At 39.6% G+C, this 17,663-nt stretch overlaps 1 protein-coding gene across 1 annotated transcript in view; it reads left to right on the forward strand.

Moving 5' to 3' along the window:
• Positions 1–17,663, forward strand: part of CCDC38 (coiled-coil domain containing 38) — a 54,891-nt gene that overhangs the window by 626 nt on the left and 36,602 nt on the right. Inside the window, exons 2-4 of the mRNA XM_037846711.1 lie at positions 3,405–3,458; positions 14,219–14,319; positions 15,628–15,793. Coding sequence (XP_037702639.1) covers positions 3,419–3,458; positions 14,219–14,319; positions 15,628–15,793 — 307 coding nt within the window. The 5' untranslated portion in view covers positions 3,405–3,418. The remainder of the gene's footprint in view (positions 1–3,404; positions 3,459–14,218; positions 14,320–15,627; positions 15,794–17,663) is intronic.

The raw sequence follows: 17,663 nt of genomic DNA on the forward strand, positions 1-17,663 counted from the left end.
GAGGTTCTGCTAACTCCTTTCTCCCTCTTCTTCCTAATTCTTGACCTCTGGTTATTTTTTCAGTTTGCAAAGGGGACAATCAGAAATGTCAACAGAAAAGTCCACACAAAATAGTTAGCCTGACGCCAGCAGGGCCTTAAAAGTCAAGCTGAAAGTAGTTTCCTCATCACTTGTCTGTGTTTCTGACCTAATCAAAAGAGGCAGGTCACTGCAGGCCAAGGACCCATTGGCTCCTGGCTTTAGGGTAAACAAAAAAATTGCTAGCTCTGGTCTCTAGGCAGCAAGCACGGACACAGTTCACAGCCCTTTCTTCTAGTATTTGTCCAAGGTGGGTGGGAGAGGAAGTGGAAGAAATTTTTTAAAGGCTTTGAGTCAGAGAATTTGTCTAAATCCTCAGTTGTATGTGGGAGATAAACATATCTTTTATCTCTTATTTGGAGAATCTGGAAGTCCATTTTCATTGGATTGTAGAGAGGATTGTTGTGAAAATCAAGCACAAACTACTTTGAATAATATTTGGTAGATACTGTCGTTATTAATTGTCTTTAGAGTTGGTCTATGACTTTGGTATTGGACATTATAAAACCCCATTCCTCTTTCCTACTCCCCCAAGGCCCAGAAATCTGCTGAGAGGTGCATCAAGTCCCCCAAGTTGGTGCCGATAATGCTGGTAGATTCCTCTCAAATGGCCAGGTTTCAAGAATTTTAATTCAGGGCATGGGGTTTCTTACTAAAGCTAGGCTGTCAATTATCTTTTCCAAATATTTTCAATTGCCAGTAGTTCTAGTAAAGAGTGGACTAGAAAAAAGGACAGCCATTTCCTTTCAGCCTACTATGACCAGACACTTTGCATACATTATCTGTTGGAAAATTGCTGCAAGCCTGTAATAGTGTTGGGGAAATATATTTAAAAATGAAGTCTTCTCCCAACCCAGAAAACCTCTCTACAAAGGTAGAAGAAAAAGAAAAACAACTATTATTGGATAAGCCTTAAACCAGAATGTGATATATCACAGGCAATCTGCTAAAGAGATTGCAAAGAAAGAAATCCCGTCCTCAAGATAAACAGTAACTAGTCCTCACGTAAGAGGTCTTGATAACACTGTTTGTCATGCACATTTCATCTTAAATTTACTTGGTAAGTGGGGTAGCCTTTGTGTTTGCTAATAGCCTTTATTTAAAGGAATAATAAAAACCTGTCATATCTCTATGACAGGTGGTTCTAATTTGGAGCCAGACAACTAAATTAAACTTCCATGGAGATGGAAAGATGCAGGTGCTATCTTCCTTGATGTCTGCATTTTGGAGAGGTGGTCCTTGAAAAGGATATTCCTGGGTTGTGAAGCTGGCCAGAGGCTCATTTAAATTTTTTAAATGATTTACATGCATCTCAAAGGGGCAGGAAAAGAATTTTCTAAAGAAAATGGTCTAAGCAAAGACTGTTGGGGCTGGTGGTGTCTTTTTCTTTTTCTTTTTCTTTTATTTTTCCCCCAGAGACATTTTTTTTTTTTCTGTTTCAATTTGCATTTACCCTTGCAATAGAAGTTAGTATCCGTACTTGATGTAAGAAATGGAGGAACCCTGAGTCTGATCAGCTTGGCCCAAGACAAAAAGCTAGAAAGAGTCAGGACATGATTGACACCTGCCTACCCCCAAAGGTTAGGTCTTTCCACAGTGACACATACCACATATAATTGCACAAATGTTAGAGGAACACAAAAATTAATTGAAACAAATGAACCAAGCTGGTGTTCTCTTGGAAGAAAAATGTATTTTACATCCATGTCCACTTTGATGTCTAATAGATATGTCAAATTTAACATGTCCCAAACTGAACTTCTGATCTTCCCCAATTTCAGCTTCCCCCATGGACTTTTCTGTCTGGTGATGGCAACTCCATCCTTTCTTTCCTCTGCTCTTTATCTCATACCCCCATCTAAACCATCAGCCACACCTACAGGCTTTTCTTTCAAAATATATCTAGGATTTGACTACCACTTCCACTAAGATCCCAAGAGACCCTGTTACCTCTTGTCTGAATAAAGGCTGTAGCCTCCCAGTGGGTCTCCCTGTTCTGCCTTCATCCCCTTTTTTCTCTTCCCAGCACAACAGTCAGGGTGATTGATTTAATGCAACTCTGTTTCACAGAGCAAATGATCTGCAAGACCTTAGTGATTTGGTGTTTGCTCTCTCTCTGACCTCATCTATCATAGGCTTCTCTTCCCTTACTGTGTTTAAGTCCCATTGGTCTCCCTGCTGTTCCTCAAATACACCAGGCACCTTAACCCCTTAGAGTCTTTTTTCCATCCACCCCTCTGCTTGGAGTGCTCTTTTTTTTGCGTTCCATATGGCTTGCATTTACTATACTCCTTTTGCTTTCCTAAGCGTTGCACATGGGTTAACTTATTTAAAAATCCCCTGAGGTAGATGATGTTTTTATCAGCCTTTTATAAAGAAACAGGGAAGGAAATTGAGGTGGGAAGGTTAAGGGACATAGAACAGTGCCCTGTTCTTAATCTCTAGCTTGTGCCACCTCTAAAAATGATAGCTTGCAATCACACACCACAATTTTAAATCCTTGATTATTACTGAGCTCTTTATCTTTTTCATCCATTGGAAGTTCGACTTGTATTTTAAATGTGAATTTTCAGGCATTTGCTACATAATCCAATGATGTATTACTTCTCTTTTGGTGCAGAGCCTTTGTTTAGCCATCATACTGTTTTTATTTTGCACAACAAAGACATTCGCCAACTTGAACTTTTTACTAGTTGGAACATCGTGTTGATTTAGTCCAGGGTACTTTATAATCCCTTCCTAATAATAGCTGGCTGTCTTCTCCCTCCTTTATGTTCTTCACCAACCCTTCCTTAATCAACAAGGAGATTTATGCATATGGGAAGTTTAGAAGTGTATAATAACTTTTATTTTTTAAAAAATATTGCATTAACATGTGTATCTTGATAACTGAGTTTTTAGCCACACCTTTAAATGTTGTGGCTAAAGTGAGTGCCTCACTTGCATGACCCTAATCCTAGACATGATAAAAAATGAAAGGAGAGATTGCTCCAAATTCCACCACTCAGAGGTAACTATTATAATCAAACTTTTCAAACATCTCTCTGATTTTACGTGGATTTTTTATTCATACTACTACTGTTTTGAAATATATGTAGTGGACAAAGGTAAATAAATAGAAACTACAGCTTTTGAAGGAGCCACATGGTAAGCCATTTTATGGGTAGCTCTAGTTCCTAGAATTGGAATTGCTGGGTCAAAGGGTCTGCATGTGCACTGCTTTTAAAACCAATAAAGACTATTTGGGAGACACTGAGAGCTGAATTTAACCTCTTTATACAGTGTTCACAGAATTTTTAACAATGTATTTCCTTTTCTTTGGACAGGGACAAGAGACAAAATGGCATCAAATTTTTTGCCGCCAACACAGACTTCTGGAGGTAAAGAAGGAATCAATGAATCAATGCATTCTTGCTTTGTGGCACATGATGTTGGGCTCCATAATGGATTGGGAGAGTAAGAAATGGAGGATACTTCATGATATACCTAAGACGTGGTCTCTATATGTAAGGAGTTTATAAACTACCTGCTGAGAAGATTCTATTCCCATTTTTTAAAATTCAATTTTATTGAGCTATATTCACATATCATACAGTCATCCAAAGTGTACAGTTGTTCACAGTGCTGTTATATAGTTGTGCATTCATCACCATAATCAATATTTGAACATTTTCATTACCAAAAAAGAAAAAGAATAAAAATTAAAGTTACAAAGAACACCCAAAACATTCAGTCTCACCATCCCTCCCTATTATTCATTAACTTTTTGTCCCCATTTTCTACTCATGTGTCCATACTACTAGATAAAGGGAGTGTGAGCTACAAGATTTTCATAGTCACACAATCACATAGTGTAAGGTATATAGTTATACAATGATCTTCAAGAATCAAGGCTACTTGGTTGCTATTCAGCAGTTTCAGGTATTTCCTTCTAGCTATTCCAATATACTAAAAACTAAAAAGGGTTATCTGTATAACACGTAAGAATAACCTCCAGAATGTCCACACGACTCCATTTGAAATCTCTCAGCCACTGAAACTTTATTTTGTTTCATTTTGCTTTCCCCTATTGGTCAAGAAGACTTTCTCAATCCCACAATGCCAGGTCCAGGTTCGTCCCCGGGAGTCATGTCCCATGTTAGCAGGAAGATTTACACCCCTGGGAGTTCACATCCCATGTAGGGGGTAGGGCAGTGAGTTTACCTGAGGAGTTGCCTTAGCGAGAGAGGGGCCACATCTGAGCAACAAAAGAGGTTCTCTGGGGGTGACTCTTAGGCACAATTATAAGTAGGCTTAGCCTCTCCTTTGCAGTAACAAGCTTCATAAGGGCAAGCCCCAAGATCGAGGACATGGTCTTCTAGATTGGCAGTCCCCAATGTTTGTGAGAATATCAGTAATTCCCCAGGTAGGGAAGTTTAATATTTCCACATTTTTTCCCAGTCCCTCAGGGGGGCTTTGCAAATACATTTTTATTCTCTGCCCAAATTACTCTGGGATATATCGGGGCCTCATACTAGCCTGTAAAAACCAACCAGATTTCATTCCTTATTCAAAGTTCCATGGAATTTTGGTGTTTGAATAAACTGACCATAGAAGTTAAATTATATAGTGTGCTACAAAAAAATACAGATTTTTGCACCAAATAAACATCTCTTTCTTTGTTCTCACACGGAAGTTGAAGTTTTAAACCACCTTCAATATCATCCTTTACCCTTTAGTCTAATTTACCTTAGTCCTAACCAAGTCCATTTCATTCATATCTCTAATTGAAGTCTGATCTCTTTTTCATCCTCTTTAACATATGCTGTCTGGGGTAATGCTGACATTCATAGCTACTGAAATCTGGCTGAGTCCCAGGTGTCACACAGATACCTGAAATTCCAGGGACTGACCAGGTTATACACACAGAGCTCAGAACCTCAGAATTTAGAAACAGCCATCACAACTCAGGAATAGATGAAACTGCTGTAAGAGCTTACAGTCTAGGAACTTCTACCATAAGCCTTGCTCTGATAACCTATGCTGTCAGATTCAAGTCTCAGAGTTTGCACATTATAGTTAGTTCATATTAATGAGTCATTATAATGTTTGTCTTTTCATTTCTGGTTTATTTCATTCAACATACTGTCCTCAATGTCCATTTACGTAGTTGCATATCTCACAACTCATTCCTTCTTATAGCAGCTCAGTATTCCATTGTATGTCTATACAACAGTCCACCATTTTGTTCATCTATCAATGTATCCTTAGGCCACCTCCATCCATTGCAAATACTGCCAGCATAAACCCACTGTGCAAATGTCCCTTCATGTCCCTGTTTTCAGTTTCCAAGTATATACCCAATAACAGTTACAGAACCATATGGCAACCCCAAACTTAGCTTCCTATGGAACCAACACACTGCCCTCCAGGTGGGCTGCAACATTCAACTTCCCCACCAACAGTGAATAGATACATCCCTCTCTCCACATTTACTCCAGCACTTGTATCCCTCTGTTTATTTTTTAAACAGTTTTATTCACACACTGTACAGTCCCTCCTAAGTAAACAGTCAGTGGCTTCTGGTATAATCACATAGGTATGCATTCATTACCACAATCTATATGAGGACATTTCCATTTCTTCTACAAAGAAAGAAGAAGAGAAGAAAAAAGGAAATAAAAAAAAAATGACTTAAAAAAAGAAAAGAAAAAATAAAATAAAAATAAAATAAAAGGGTCAAATAACATCACCAATGCCAGGAATCCCATACCCCTCCCTTGGATCCCCCTCTTATAGACATTTAGCTTTGGTATATTGCCTTTGTTAACAAATGAATGGAAGCATGTTACAATGTTACTGTTAACTATAGACTCTAGTTTGCATTAATTGTATTTTTCCCCAATACCATCCCACTTTCAACACCTTGCAAAGTTGACATTCATTTGTTCTCCCTCATGTAAAAACATACTTATATTTGTACATTTACTCACAATCATTGACCACACTAGGTTTCACTAAGCTATACAGTCCCAGTCTTTATCCTCTACCTTTCCTTCTTGTGTTCTACATGTCCCTAACCTTCTTCTTTCAACTGTATTCACAGTCATATTTGTTCAATGTACTTACAATATTGTGCTACCATTCCCCAGTATTGTGCTATCAATTTCTGGATCTATACAATGAATCCTGTTGAACATTCTATACTCCATCAGCATCAAATGCCCAATCTGTAACCGCTTTCTGTCTCCTGGTATCTTCATTTCTACACTCTTCTCTAAACCTCTCTCTCCTGTCTTTTCCTATCAATCTGTAACACTTCCTATAGTATTTCTTGTAGAGGAGGTCTCCTGTTCATGAACTATCTCAGTGTCAGTTTATCTGTAAATATTTTAAACTCTCCCTCAGTTTTGAAGGACAGTTTTGCCAGATATAGGATTCTTGGCTGACAGTTTTTCTTTTTCATTATCTTGATTGTATCATACCACTGCTTTCTTGCTTCTATGGTTTCTACTGAGAAATCCGCACTTAGTCTTATCAAGCTTCCTTTGTATGTGACAGATCACTTTTCTCTTGCTGTTTTCAAAATTCTTTCTTTGTAATTAACACTTGGCAATCTGGTTAGTAAGTGTCTTGGAGTATGTCTATTTGGATCAGTTCCATTTGAGATATGCTGCACTTCTTGGACCTGTTATTTTATGCCTTTCATGAGAGTTGGGAAATTTTCATTGATTATTTCCTCTGTTATTCTTTCTGTCCCTTTTCCCTTCTCTTCTCCTTCTGGGACACCTATAACATATATATTCATGCACTTCATGTTGTCATTCAGTTCCCTGAGATCTTGCTCATATTTTTCCATTCTTTTCCCTCTCTGTTCTTTTGTGTGTAGGATTTCAGATGTCCTGTCCTCTAGTTCCCTAATCCTTTCTTCTGCCTCTTTAAGTCTGCTGTTATATATCTCCATTGTGTTTTTCATCATTTCTATTGTGCCTTTCATTCCCATAAGTTCTGCCATTTGTTTTTACAAATTCTTCTTTATGGTCACCCAGTATCTTCTTTATATCCGTCATCTCCTTTGTCACATTTTCTTTCAACTCATTGATTTGATTTAGAAGACTTGTTTGAACATCTTTAATTAGTTGTTTCAACTCTTGAATCTCAGTTGAGGTGTTTGTTTATTCCTTTGATTAGGCCATATGTCCTAGTTTGCTAATGCGGCTGGAATGCAAAATACCAGAGATGAATTGGTTTTTATAAAAGGGGTTTATTTGGTTACACAGTTACAGTCTTAAGGCCATAAAGTGTCCAAGGTAACACATCAGCAATCAGGTACCTTCACTGGAGGATGGCAATAGTGTCCAGAAAACCTCTGTTAGCTGGGAAGCCACGTGGCTGGTGTCTGCTCCAAGGTTCTGTTTCAAAACGGCTTTCTCCCAGGATGTTCCTCTCTAGGCTGCAGTTCCTCAAAAATGTCACTCTTAGTTGCACTTGGGATATTTGTCCTCTCTCAGCTTCTCTGGAGCAAGAGTCTGCTTTCAACGGCCATCTTCAAACTGTCTCTCATCCACAGCTCCTCTCTCAGCTCCTGTGCTTTCTTCAAAGTGTCCCTCTTGGCTGTAGTTCCTCTTCAAAATGTCACTCACAGCTGCACTGAGTTCCTTCTGTTTGTCAGCTCATTTATATGGCTCCACTGATCAAGGCCCACCCTGAATGGGTGGGGCCACACCTCCATGGAAATATCTCAGAGTTACCACCTACAGTTGGGTGGGGCGCATTTCCATGCAAACAACCTAATCCACACGTTCCAACTTAATCCCCACTAATATGTCTGCCCCACAAGATTGCATCAAAGATAATGGCGTTTGGGGGGACATAATACATTCAAACTGGCACACCATATCTTCATGTTTCCTGGTGTGGTTCATGATTTTTTTGCTGTCTAGGCATCTGATTTTCTTGATTAGTTTATTCTGCAGGTTGCTTTCTCTCTTTTGCCTAGGGTTTTCTTGTCTTTGATCTCTATCTCTTCTTTGTTTTTTTCACTGGCCAGATGTCAGATTGTCTCTGACCCCCAGTATTCCCCCCCAAATCAGGCACTCACTGTGGCCTGCTCAGGGATGAGTGGCAGGCACTGGTCACCCCAGCAAGTTCACTGTGTGTGGTCATACAAATCTGCTGGCTTCCAGTAGTGCTCTGTTTTCTGGTGGCCAGCAAGACCTGGGTTTGTTTTAGATCACTGCTTTAATAGTTGGGTCTTCCATATTTCTTAGCCAAAACAGGGCTGGATTTCCATACAGGGTGTGTAGACTAGCTTCTGTGGTCCTAAGAAAGGGTCTGGAGCATCTCTTTAAAAGTATTTCAATTCTCTTGCACCTTCTGCACTGACCAGAAGATGGTACTGTTCAGTAGCTTAATCGCTCTCAGAAGCTGCTGTGCCTTCAAGCACAGGCTGCATCTACACAGGTGAGCTGAATCTGTGGGATTCCTATGCCCTCACTTTGCTGGCCAAAATCTGGCTTGCTGTGGGGCTCCACCTGTGACAGAGTACTCCTGCAGTTGACCCAGTACTCCAGCTGTCTTCAAGGCAAGGAAACAGCCGCCAGCTGCTGCTTCCCTGAAGGGTGGGGGAAAGGATTTCGGACAGACCTAGGGCTGGAAACACAGTTTCTGTCCATGTTTTCTCAGTCTTTTTGTCCCTTACTGACCTGGGCCTTGAAATGTTCTCCCCTGTTCCCTGGGTCTTCGGTTATGTCTTACTGCTGTGAGAGATTTTAAAGTCTGAGACTGAGTGAGGGGGAGGGGAAAAAGAGGACTGGCTGGTCTGGGATGGAAGACTCCTACCGGATATTTCTTCTCTTTCTTCAATTCGGCATTTGCAGGGTTCTTCTCCAGTCTATATTCTCCCCCAGAGTTTGAAACCATTCAGAATTGTCCTTTTTTTGTTTGGATCTTTGGAGAGAACTTTTCAGTAGCTATTTATGTTGCCATGTTGATGACATCACACCATTCCACTTTTGAATTCTGAGAAAAAAATATTTTCAAATCAGGAAAGCATTAAAATTCATGTTTAGTTAGTTTGCTAGAGTCTCCTATGACATGAAACAAGTAACTCAATTATCTCTCATAATAAAGGACATGAATAACTAAACTTATCAAAATCCATCTTTCTCATTTGCCACCCATTCTCTCCAGATCTTCCTGCTTCTTTAAGAGTTAGTGTACAAGGAATAACTGTTTTGTTGTTGTTGTTTTGTTTTGTTTTGTTTTTTCACTTAACTATTTGACAAACACTAAGAGTGTATTAAGGGTAACAGGCACTTTATATTCATCCTCTTCGGAGTAAAATTTGGCACTATTTGTATTTAAAATGAAAAGGTTTGGCTGCAACAGACAGAAAATACAAAACAATAGTGGCTTAAACCTAATAGAAGTTTATTTCTCTTTGTTGATAAACAAAGTCTGCATATACGCATTCCAGGGTTGGTATGGAGGCTTACATTCTTCATCGGCCCAGGCTCGCTCTAGCTTGTTTCTTGGCCATTCTCTTGGTCCAGGATGCTGCTCCAGGCCCAATAATCATACCCATATTCTTGCCAGCAAGGAGGAGAAAAGAGGATAGGAAGAGGAGGTCCCTCCATTTAGGATACTTTCTAGAAGTCACACTTACCACTTTCACTGATATCCCCTGGGAGAGAACTTTGTCACATGACCACACCTCATTCCAAGGGAGGTTGAGAAATGTAGACTTTATTTTAGGTGGAATATGCCCAGCTAGAAATAAGGGCACTATTCCTATAGAGAAAGGGAGAGTGGATATTGGGGGTATTGGATATGTGTTTTTCAAATATTTTCTCCCATTGAGTAGATTGTTATTTACTTTCATGATAAAGTTCTTTGATGTACAAAGTTTTCAACTTTAATGAGGTCCCGTTTTTCTATTTTTTCTTTTGTTGCTTGTGCTTTGGATGTAAAGCCTAAGAAACCATTACTAACAAATACTGTATAGAAGCTCAACAGTATTTGTTGAGTGAATGAATGAATGAATGAATGAATACAAGAAATAGGACCAGTCAAATAAAGTAGCAGCAAGGAGCAAGGCTAAGAAAAGAGTGAGACTGAGTGTGGTTGATAGAATAATGGCCCCCCAAATATGTCCATGTTATAATCCCTGGAACCCATGAATATGTTACTTTACATGGCAAAGAAGAATTTGCATATGTGATAAGTTAAGGTTTCTTGAGATAGGGAGAGCATCCTGGATTATCTGAGTGGGTGCAATGGAACCACAAGGGTCCTTATACGAGGAAGATGGGAGTATCAGAGGCAGAGACGGCAATGTGAGGACGGAAGCAGAGATTGGAGTGATGTGACTTGAAGACAGGAAAGGGGCAATGAGCCAAGGACTGTATGTGGCCTTTAGAGCCTAGAAAAGGCTAGGAAACAGATTTTCCCCTGGAACCTCCCTAAGGAATGCAGCCCTGTTAACACTATGATTTTAGCCCCTTAAGTCTCTTTTCAGACTTTTGACCTCCAGAACTGGAAGATAATCCATTTGTGGTTTTTTTTAAGCCACTAAGTTTGTGGTGATTTGTTACAGGAAACTAAACAAGTGAGGAAAAGGCAGTAGAGGAAAAGGTTTTACCTAAAGTGGTTAATTAATAAGAACAGGAATTTGCAAGGCAGCTTAAAGACGAGTTTGATTAGTAACACAAGAGGAAGTGTTCTGAGCAGCCAGGGTTCAGCTAGTAGAATTTGACTTATAGAACTAAGCAGACCCCATATTGCAAAAGTGGAAGGCAGTCCCCTCTAAGTGGGACCTGACTCCCAGGGGTGTAAATCTCCCTGGCAACGCAGGATATGACTCCCAGGGATGAATCTGGACCAGGCATCATGGGATTGAGAACATCTTGAAATGAAATAAAGCTTTAGTTGCTGAGAGATTTCAAATGGAGTCGAGAGGTCACTCGGGTGGATGTTCTTACACACTATATGGATAACACTTTTTAGGGTTAAATGTATTGGAAGAGCTAGAAGTAAATACCTGAAACTACCAAACTCTAACCCAGTAGTCTTGGCTTTTGAAGACTATTGTATAACAATGTAGATTACAAGTGGTGACAGTGTGATTGTGAAAACCTTGTGGATCTCACTCCCTTTATCCAGTGTATGGATGGATGAGTAGAAAAATGGGGGAAAAAAAACTAAATGAAAAATAGGGTGGGATGGGGGGGATGATTTGGGTGTTCTTTTTTATTTTTATTTTTTATGCTGATTCTGATTCTGGTATAAGGAAAATGTTCAAAAATAGATCAGGGTGATGAATGCACAATTATATGATGATACTGTGAATAGTTGATTGTACACCATGGATGATTGTATGGTATGTGAATATATCTCAATAAAACTGAATTTAAAGAAAAAAGGGGAGGGCAGGAGAGAAGTTGACCTAGTGTTCAGCTTCTTCGAGTGCTGGCATAGTGAGATCCTTTGTTAAGGCAGGAGGCTTTGGCTAATGGTGGAATCTAATGGGTGTTGGTGGGTATGGGGTTAGAAGAATGACTGGCTAGGAGCTGGTGCTTGTAGTGAGTTTGTAATTTAGGAAACTTGGAATGAACTTGGCTTTGAAGCTCCTAAATCTGCCTGGATGGAAAAAAATATCATCTTGTTAATTACAGGCAACTTATAGATTTAAACTTGGTTAGGCATTCAAGATTTTTAGCCACCTGGTATGGGCTATGGCTTAAATTTGTAGGATTTTCTGAGGGATCAGTGGTTGGTTGGGATGAGGTACCCAGCCCACCTGTGACTCACCCTCCAGAGAACTTTGGAGGCCCAATCCTGGGAGATCTGGGATCCCTCCCCAGCCTGGGAATGGTGGTGCTAGGTGGCAGGTCCACACACTCTGCAAGTGACATGCAGCCCCAGGCCCATTGCATCCTCAGCCTGTTGGGGACATTCTTCCATACTCCTGCTCTTGAGCCTCACCTGCCCTCGCCTGACCTCAGCTGTCTCTACATCTTCTTCCATGTTAAACCCAAGGCTTCTGCTCTGTGATTTTTCTCTCTCCCTAACCTGTCACTTACAAAAAATTGTGTTTGGGAATTCTATAATTGCAGTCACATCCACTTTCCCAAAAGAGTCCTTGGGGCCAATAGCTACTTCTTGGGCAGCCTTTAGCTGTGTTCCCATAATTCCCAGCCTTGGCTGCACATTCAGATGCCTGGCAGTGCTCAACATAGTCTGATGCCTGCCTGACCCCAGACCCATTAAATCAGAATCTCTGGAGGTGGACCAGAGGGATTCTAGTGAGTCAGGGACAGACCGTAGGAAATGTGTCCTCAGGCATCCTTTCCTTTTCTTGGGTTTAAGGTGTCAACTCCAAGCTCTCTGTATTCTTGGCTTTGGCTATTGGTATTCAAAGCCAAGATTTCCCTTATCCATCCCCACCCCAGCTGCAAGAATTAAAAGTCAAGAAAAAAAAATGAAAGAAAGACTCTTTTTCCAGACTTTATGAACAAAGACGAAAAATCCACTGGGAAATTGAGGTGGCTCTCTTCTCTCTCTCTCTCTCTCTCTGATAGTCAGATTTTTTTTTTTTTTCCTTTTTAAGTGCACAATTCAGTGGTTTTAGATATATACAAGCATCACCATGGTAAATTTTAGAACATTTTCATCACCACAAAGAGAAACCCCAGACGCTTTAGATATCCCCCCTACTCCCATTCCCCTTTTCCCCTCTGGTAGGTTGAATTATGTACCCAGTGTAGACATGTTCTTAATCTTAATCCTTGTCCCTGTGGGTGTGAACCTACTGTAAATAGGACTTCCTGAAGATGTTATTTTTAGTTAAAGTATGGCCCAAGTGAATGAGAGTGGGTCTTAATTCATATTACTGGAGGTTTTATAAAGATAAAGCCACAGGGATAAGCCAGAAGCTGGAAGTCAGTGGAAACCAGAAGAGAAAAAAGGAGACAACATCACCATGTGACTGGAAGCAGGAATGCAAGCCAAGGAACCCCAAGGACTGCAGCAAGCCAGCACCAGAATGTCACAGACTCCCTGGAGAAAAGCAAACCTTGCCAATAACTTGATTTTGAACTTCTAGCCTCAAAACTGTGAGCAGCAATAAATTCCCATTGTTTAAGCCAACTCATTGTGTAATATTTGTCATAGCAGCTGGGAAACTAAGATACTCCCACCCTACCCCCCAGCTCTAAGCAACCACTAGTCTCACTAATCTACTTTTTTCTCTATGGATTTCCTTGCTTGACACTTCACTTCATATATATGGAATCATATGATATGTTGTCTTTTGAGATTGACTGTTTTTACTTAGCATAAAGTTTTCAATGTTCATCCATGTTGTAGCATGTATCAGTACTTCATTCCTTTTAATGGCTGAATAATATTCCATTGATACATATGCCACAGTTTATTTATTCATCAGTTGATGGACATTTGGGTTGTTTCCACTTTTGACTATCATGCATAATGCTGCTAGGAACACTTGTGTACAAATTTTTTGCATGGACATTTGTGTTCATTTCTCTAGGAGTAGAACTTCTGGCTTATATGGTAATTCTATGTTTGATCATTTGAGGAACTGCCAGACCATTTTCTCAAGTGACTGCACCATTTTACTTTCCCACCAGCAGCATAAGAGGGTCCAATTTCTCCACATCCTTGCCAACACTTGTTATTATCTTTGACTTTTCTTTTTTAATACTCTAGTCTGGACTGTGCCCAGCCTTTCCCGAGGGTGGTGGCTGTGTGCATTGCTGCCCGAATGGTGGGATAAGGGCAGCAGTGGATATATTTGTGGTGGGTGGTGAGAAGAAACAATGTCTTAATATCTCAAAATATGATCCCAGTTTTCTGTCAAAGACCTCCTTATTTATTTACTCAACAAACTCTGACTATCCCCCATGAACCACCAAAGCACTGTGCTCATTGCTGTGGGAAGGAGAGGAGCTGGGGCTCCTACCTGCAGATCAAGGCCCTGCATCCCTGCCTGGAGTAGAGAGACGGGCTCCCTGTGTCCTACCTCCTCAGAGATCCACGCATCCCACTTCCTCTATCCTGGCCGCTGGGGGCCACTCCATTTGATCAACAGAGGAGGGGTGACAGAACTTATGGTTTCCTCTTTTTGTTTTTTTAACAGAAAAATTAAAGGAAGAATTGCCCAAAAAGGAAAGGCCATGTAAGATCTTTTTCAAAGATCTCTTTCTTTTCAAAGAAAATGAATTAGCAGCAAAAAGAAAGGTAAGTTTCTATTAAAATTGCAATCCTGGTTAATGTTAGAAATATGTTCAGTCTCATATCGCTCTTATGAACTTCGCTGGGTTTAAGACATGCAGTCAGACATCGATGTATGTGGTGTGCTCCACACACCATGCTGGGGAGACGATATAAACACAACTCACAGATGGTGTCCAGCCCCTGTTGGGGCCTAGAGAAGCAGACCTACCATTCCAATCCATTATGACAAGTATGGTACACCCTATTTCACTGATTCTAATGCCCACAGTTTTCCCACATTTCTGGAATTGGGGTGCCACTTACATTGATGAGATGCCATATATAATTGGCAATACATAAAGTAATAATGTGTCTTACAATAAGTGGTATCTTCAGTTTGATGAAATAGACTGATAGAGGTATGCAGAGAAAACAGAAAGAAGCACTCATCTCTGTTGGTGAGAAAAGGGAGAAGAAGGGTGTATGTGTGTGTGTGTGAAAACTTCACTGAGGAGATAGCAGGAGCTGAGTCTTCAAGAATAAGTCAGAATTTGCTGAGCAAATATGGATAAGAGAATGTATATATGTGTGTTGCTTGGACAGTGAGGAAGAGGGAGTAAAAGAGGAGGACAGGGTGTCATTTTTTAATTATTTGGTATGAAAGTAAGTCAGCAATGAGGCTACTTTTGCCCTGTGCCACCGAGGATTAACCTCACTACTTGTCTGGTCATCCCTTACATTGCTTGGTTCACATTTCATGAGGTTTGCTTTCTTTACTCTGGGAGGTAAAAGTTGACTCAGAGCTTTCTTTGTCCTAATTAGAATGAGGAAAACACATAAAAATGCCTAACAATTGACTTATCTGTAAGATGATTGTTTTCTGCATGTGACATACAGTTCTGTTGTAACTTACCCAAAATTAAATTGAAGAAAGATTAGTTAAATTGAAGCCTAAGTTTTTATATTTACTGGAGAAGTCTATATCGTCTCAAGTTTTCAGTTTCATAGAACTAGCCCTTTTAAGTCAGCAGAATTTCTAAATTTGTATCTGCATTTTGGACAAGACAAGATTGTGAAAATAAAGCCAGAAGGACATTTTCCAGTCTTGTAATTTTGATGTACATGTTTAGTAAAGGTTAAATGCTTTTTTAAAAAATATCTATTTTCTCAGCTTCATATGGTAAGGAAATGAAAATGATACACATTTCTTCAAAGATAAGAACTTGGGGTCATTTGCTTAATATATTGGTGGCAATCTGAAGAGGAAAAAAAGGATTCATTGCAAATGATATTTCTACGTGATCACTATTTTACACTTTTCCACTTGGGCAGGAAAAATTTATGAACCGCAGCATGAAAATACACCAAAAGTCGACTTTTTCATCCCGAATGAAGAGTCGTTCACACCTGAGCAAAATAGCTTTTTATGCTGAAACTCCTGGTGGCTCTTTTGAAAATCTGGGGCTAGATCCAACCCTTGTTCTCAGATTAACAGAAGGTAAGTCTAATTTACCGTATGTTGGTGAACGTTGTGAACATTTACAGTTAAAGTCAGGTTTGTGGGCTTTGCTGAAGGTGAGAAAGGCAGAATATATGCCGTCTCACAATATGGTGGGTCTTTGCAAATGGAGATAAAGGGTTGTGAGAGAATCTATTTTAAATAAGAAAACATACTTTTCCATGAAATAGACTTTATTCATTTTCAAGGCTCTCAGGAAAAAAAGCACTGCCAAAATGATACAGTGTAAAAGTTGGCAAAGGTCGATAAAATGAAAGGTAATGGCTCTGGCCATTTATAATCAGTTGTAGATTTAGAAGTACAGAAAATTTCTAAATATAGAAAAGCCTTGATTGTCCAAGCGATAAAACTCATGTATCCAACAGGAAGCTATTAGGATAAAAAAACAGGCAAACTTTTAAAATTTCCTAAGTTTTCCTGTTGTAGCAAAAACACCACCTGATTTTAATGACCTCTGGAGGCACGTACTGAAATACTGCAAGACCATCCTACTGCTATGAAAGGGAAATTTGGTAGTCAAATGTGGGCATTTCCTACTTAAGGGCAGTGAAATAGAAAATAATCTGAAGCTAACAGGTTGAAATGATTAATGCTAGGATAATGAAATATAAAAGACCAATGAATGGTCTGAAAAATTTTTTAATTAAAAATTTAAAAGGAAGAAGAGAGGGAAGAAAGAGGAAGGAAAAGAAATAAAAGGGAAAGGAAGGAAGAAAGAACAAACATATATTAACTGCCTATGATTTGCTGTGGTAACTTAAAAAATAATTTCTCCGACTCCAAAACCCATGCATTTTCCCAAACTATGAAAAAAAATCTTCAGAGACTTAAAAAAAACACTTAGGAGAGGACTTTGGATTCAGCGATTAATATAACAAAAAAGAAGTCATGTTAATCTATTTAGAAGGCCTTGTAGTTGCATGTTCTTCATCATAATTTGTTTGAGAAAGTGGCTCATGATAGACACAAGGTGATATCAGTGACTGTACCACAAATTCTAGGGTATATCCAGGTTCATTCTTATGTCTCATAGTCCTCCTCTATAGAATGGCTCGAGAATCAACCCTAAGTCATCAAGAACATTAAAAAATTACATTCTAAATCTTTTGTTTTCTTTATAAAGCAAGAAGACATGTGATATGTTTTAGAAAGAGTTCTACACAGAATGGCTGACTTTGAAAATCCTTGCCACTCTAACAGTTTCTTGATAACTAGGAAGGATGACTTTGCAGATGACCCTATTCTACACCATTGCTGTTCAACAGGGAGATCATTGGTCTCTTGAGAGTAAATGAGATATAGTGGACTCTTCAAAGGGAAATATTAAAATTGCCTGGTATCCAAGGCCACGTGAGCTCTGCCAGCAGTAGAAACCGTGCTATCCATACCTTCGGATTGCATAGATAAGCAATTCGGACATTTTCACTTGAAATAAAGAAGCTTCCCTCAGACTCTCTTTCCAACAGCAAGTTGACTTGGATGAAACCCCCATTATGTTTCCTACCTGAATTCTGATTGAAGGAAAGCCCACATGACAGTAAAATGAGCAAGTGGTCCTTAAGTTTGGGGCCTAGATTATTTTATTTTTGTATATCTCATAGTCTCAAATTAATAGATGGACATGAAAGAAATTATAGGGGCAGCCAGATGTCATAGATAGATCGGTTAGCATACATATAGAAGTGCCATTTCTGCCTCCAGTACCCTGCAGCTTGACGTTGGTCTTGTTCTCAAAGGGTGACACCTGATAGTGTTTCTCTACAGACTCAGATTCCTCAGACTTGTCTTTACATCCCCACTGAGCGATGGAGGTGCTCTGGTGTTGAGAAACACTTTGGGGAGGACTTTA

This window comes from Choloepus didactylus, chromosome 8 (genome assembly GCF_015220235.1).
Source record: "Choloepus didactylus isolate mChoDid1 chromosome 8, mChoDid1.pri, whole genome shotgun sequence".
NCBI lineage: Eukaryota > Metazoa > Chordata > Mammalia > Pilosa > Megalonychidae > Choloepus > Choloepus didactylus.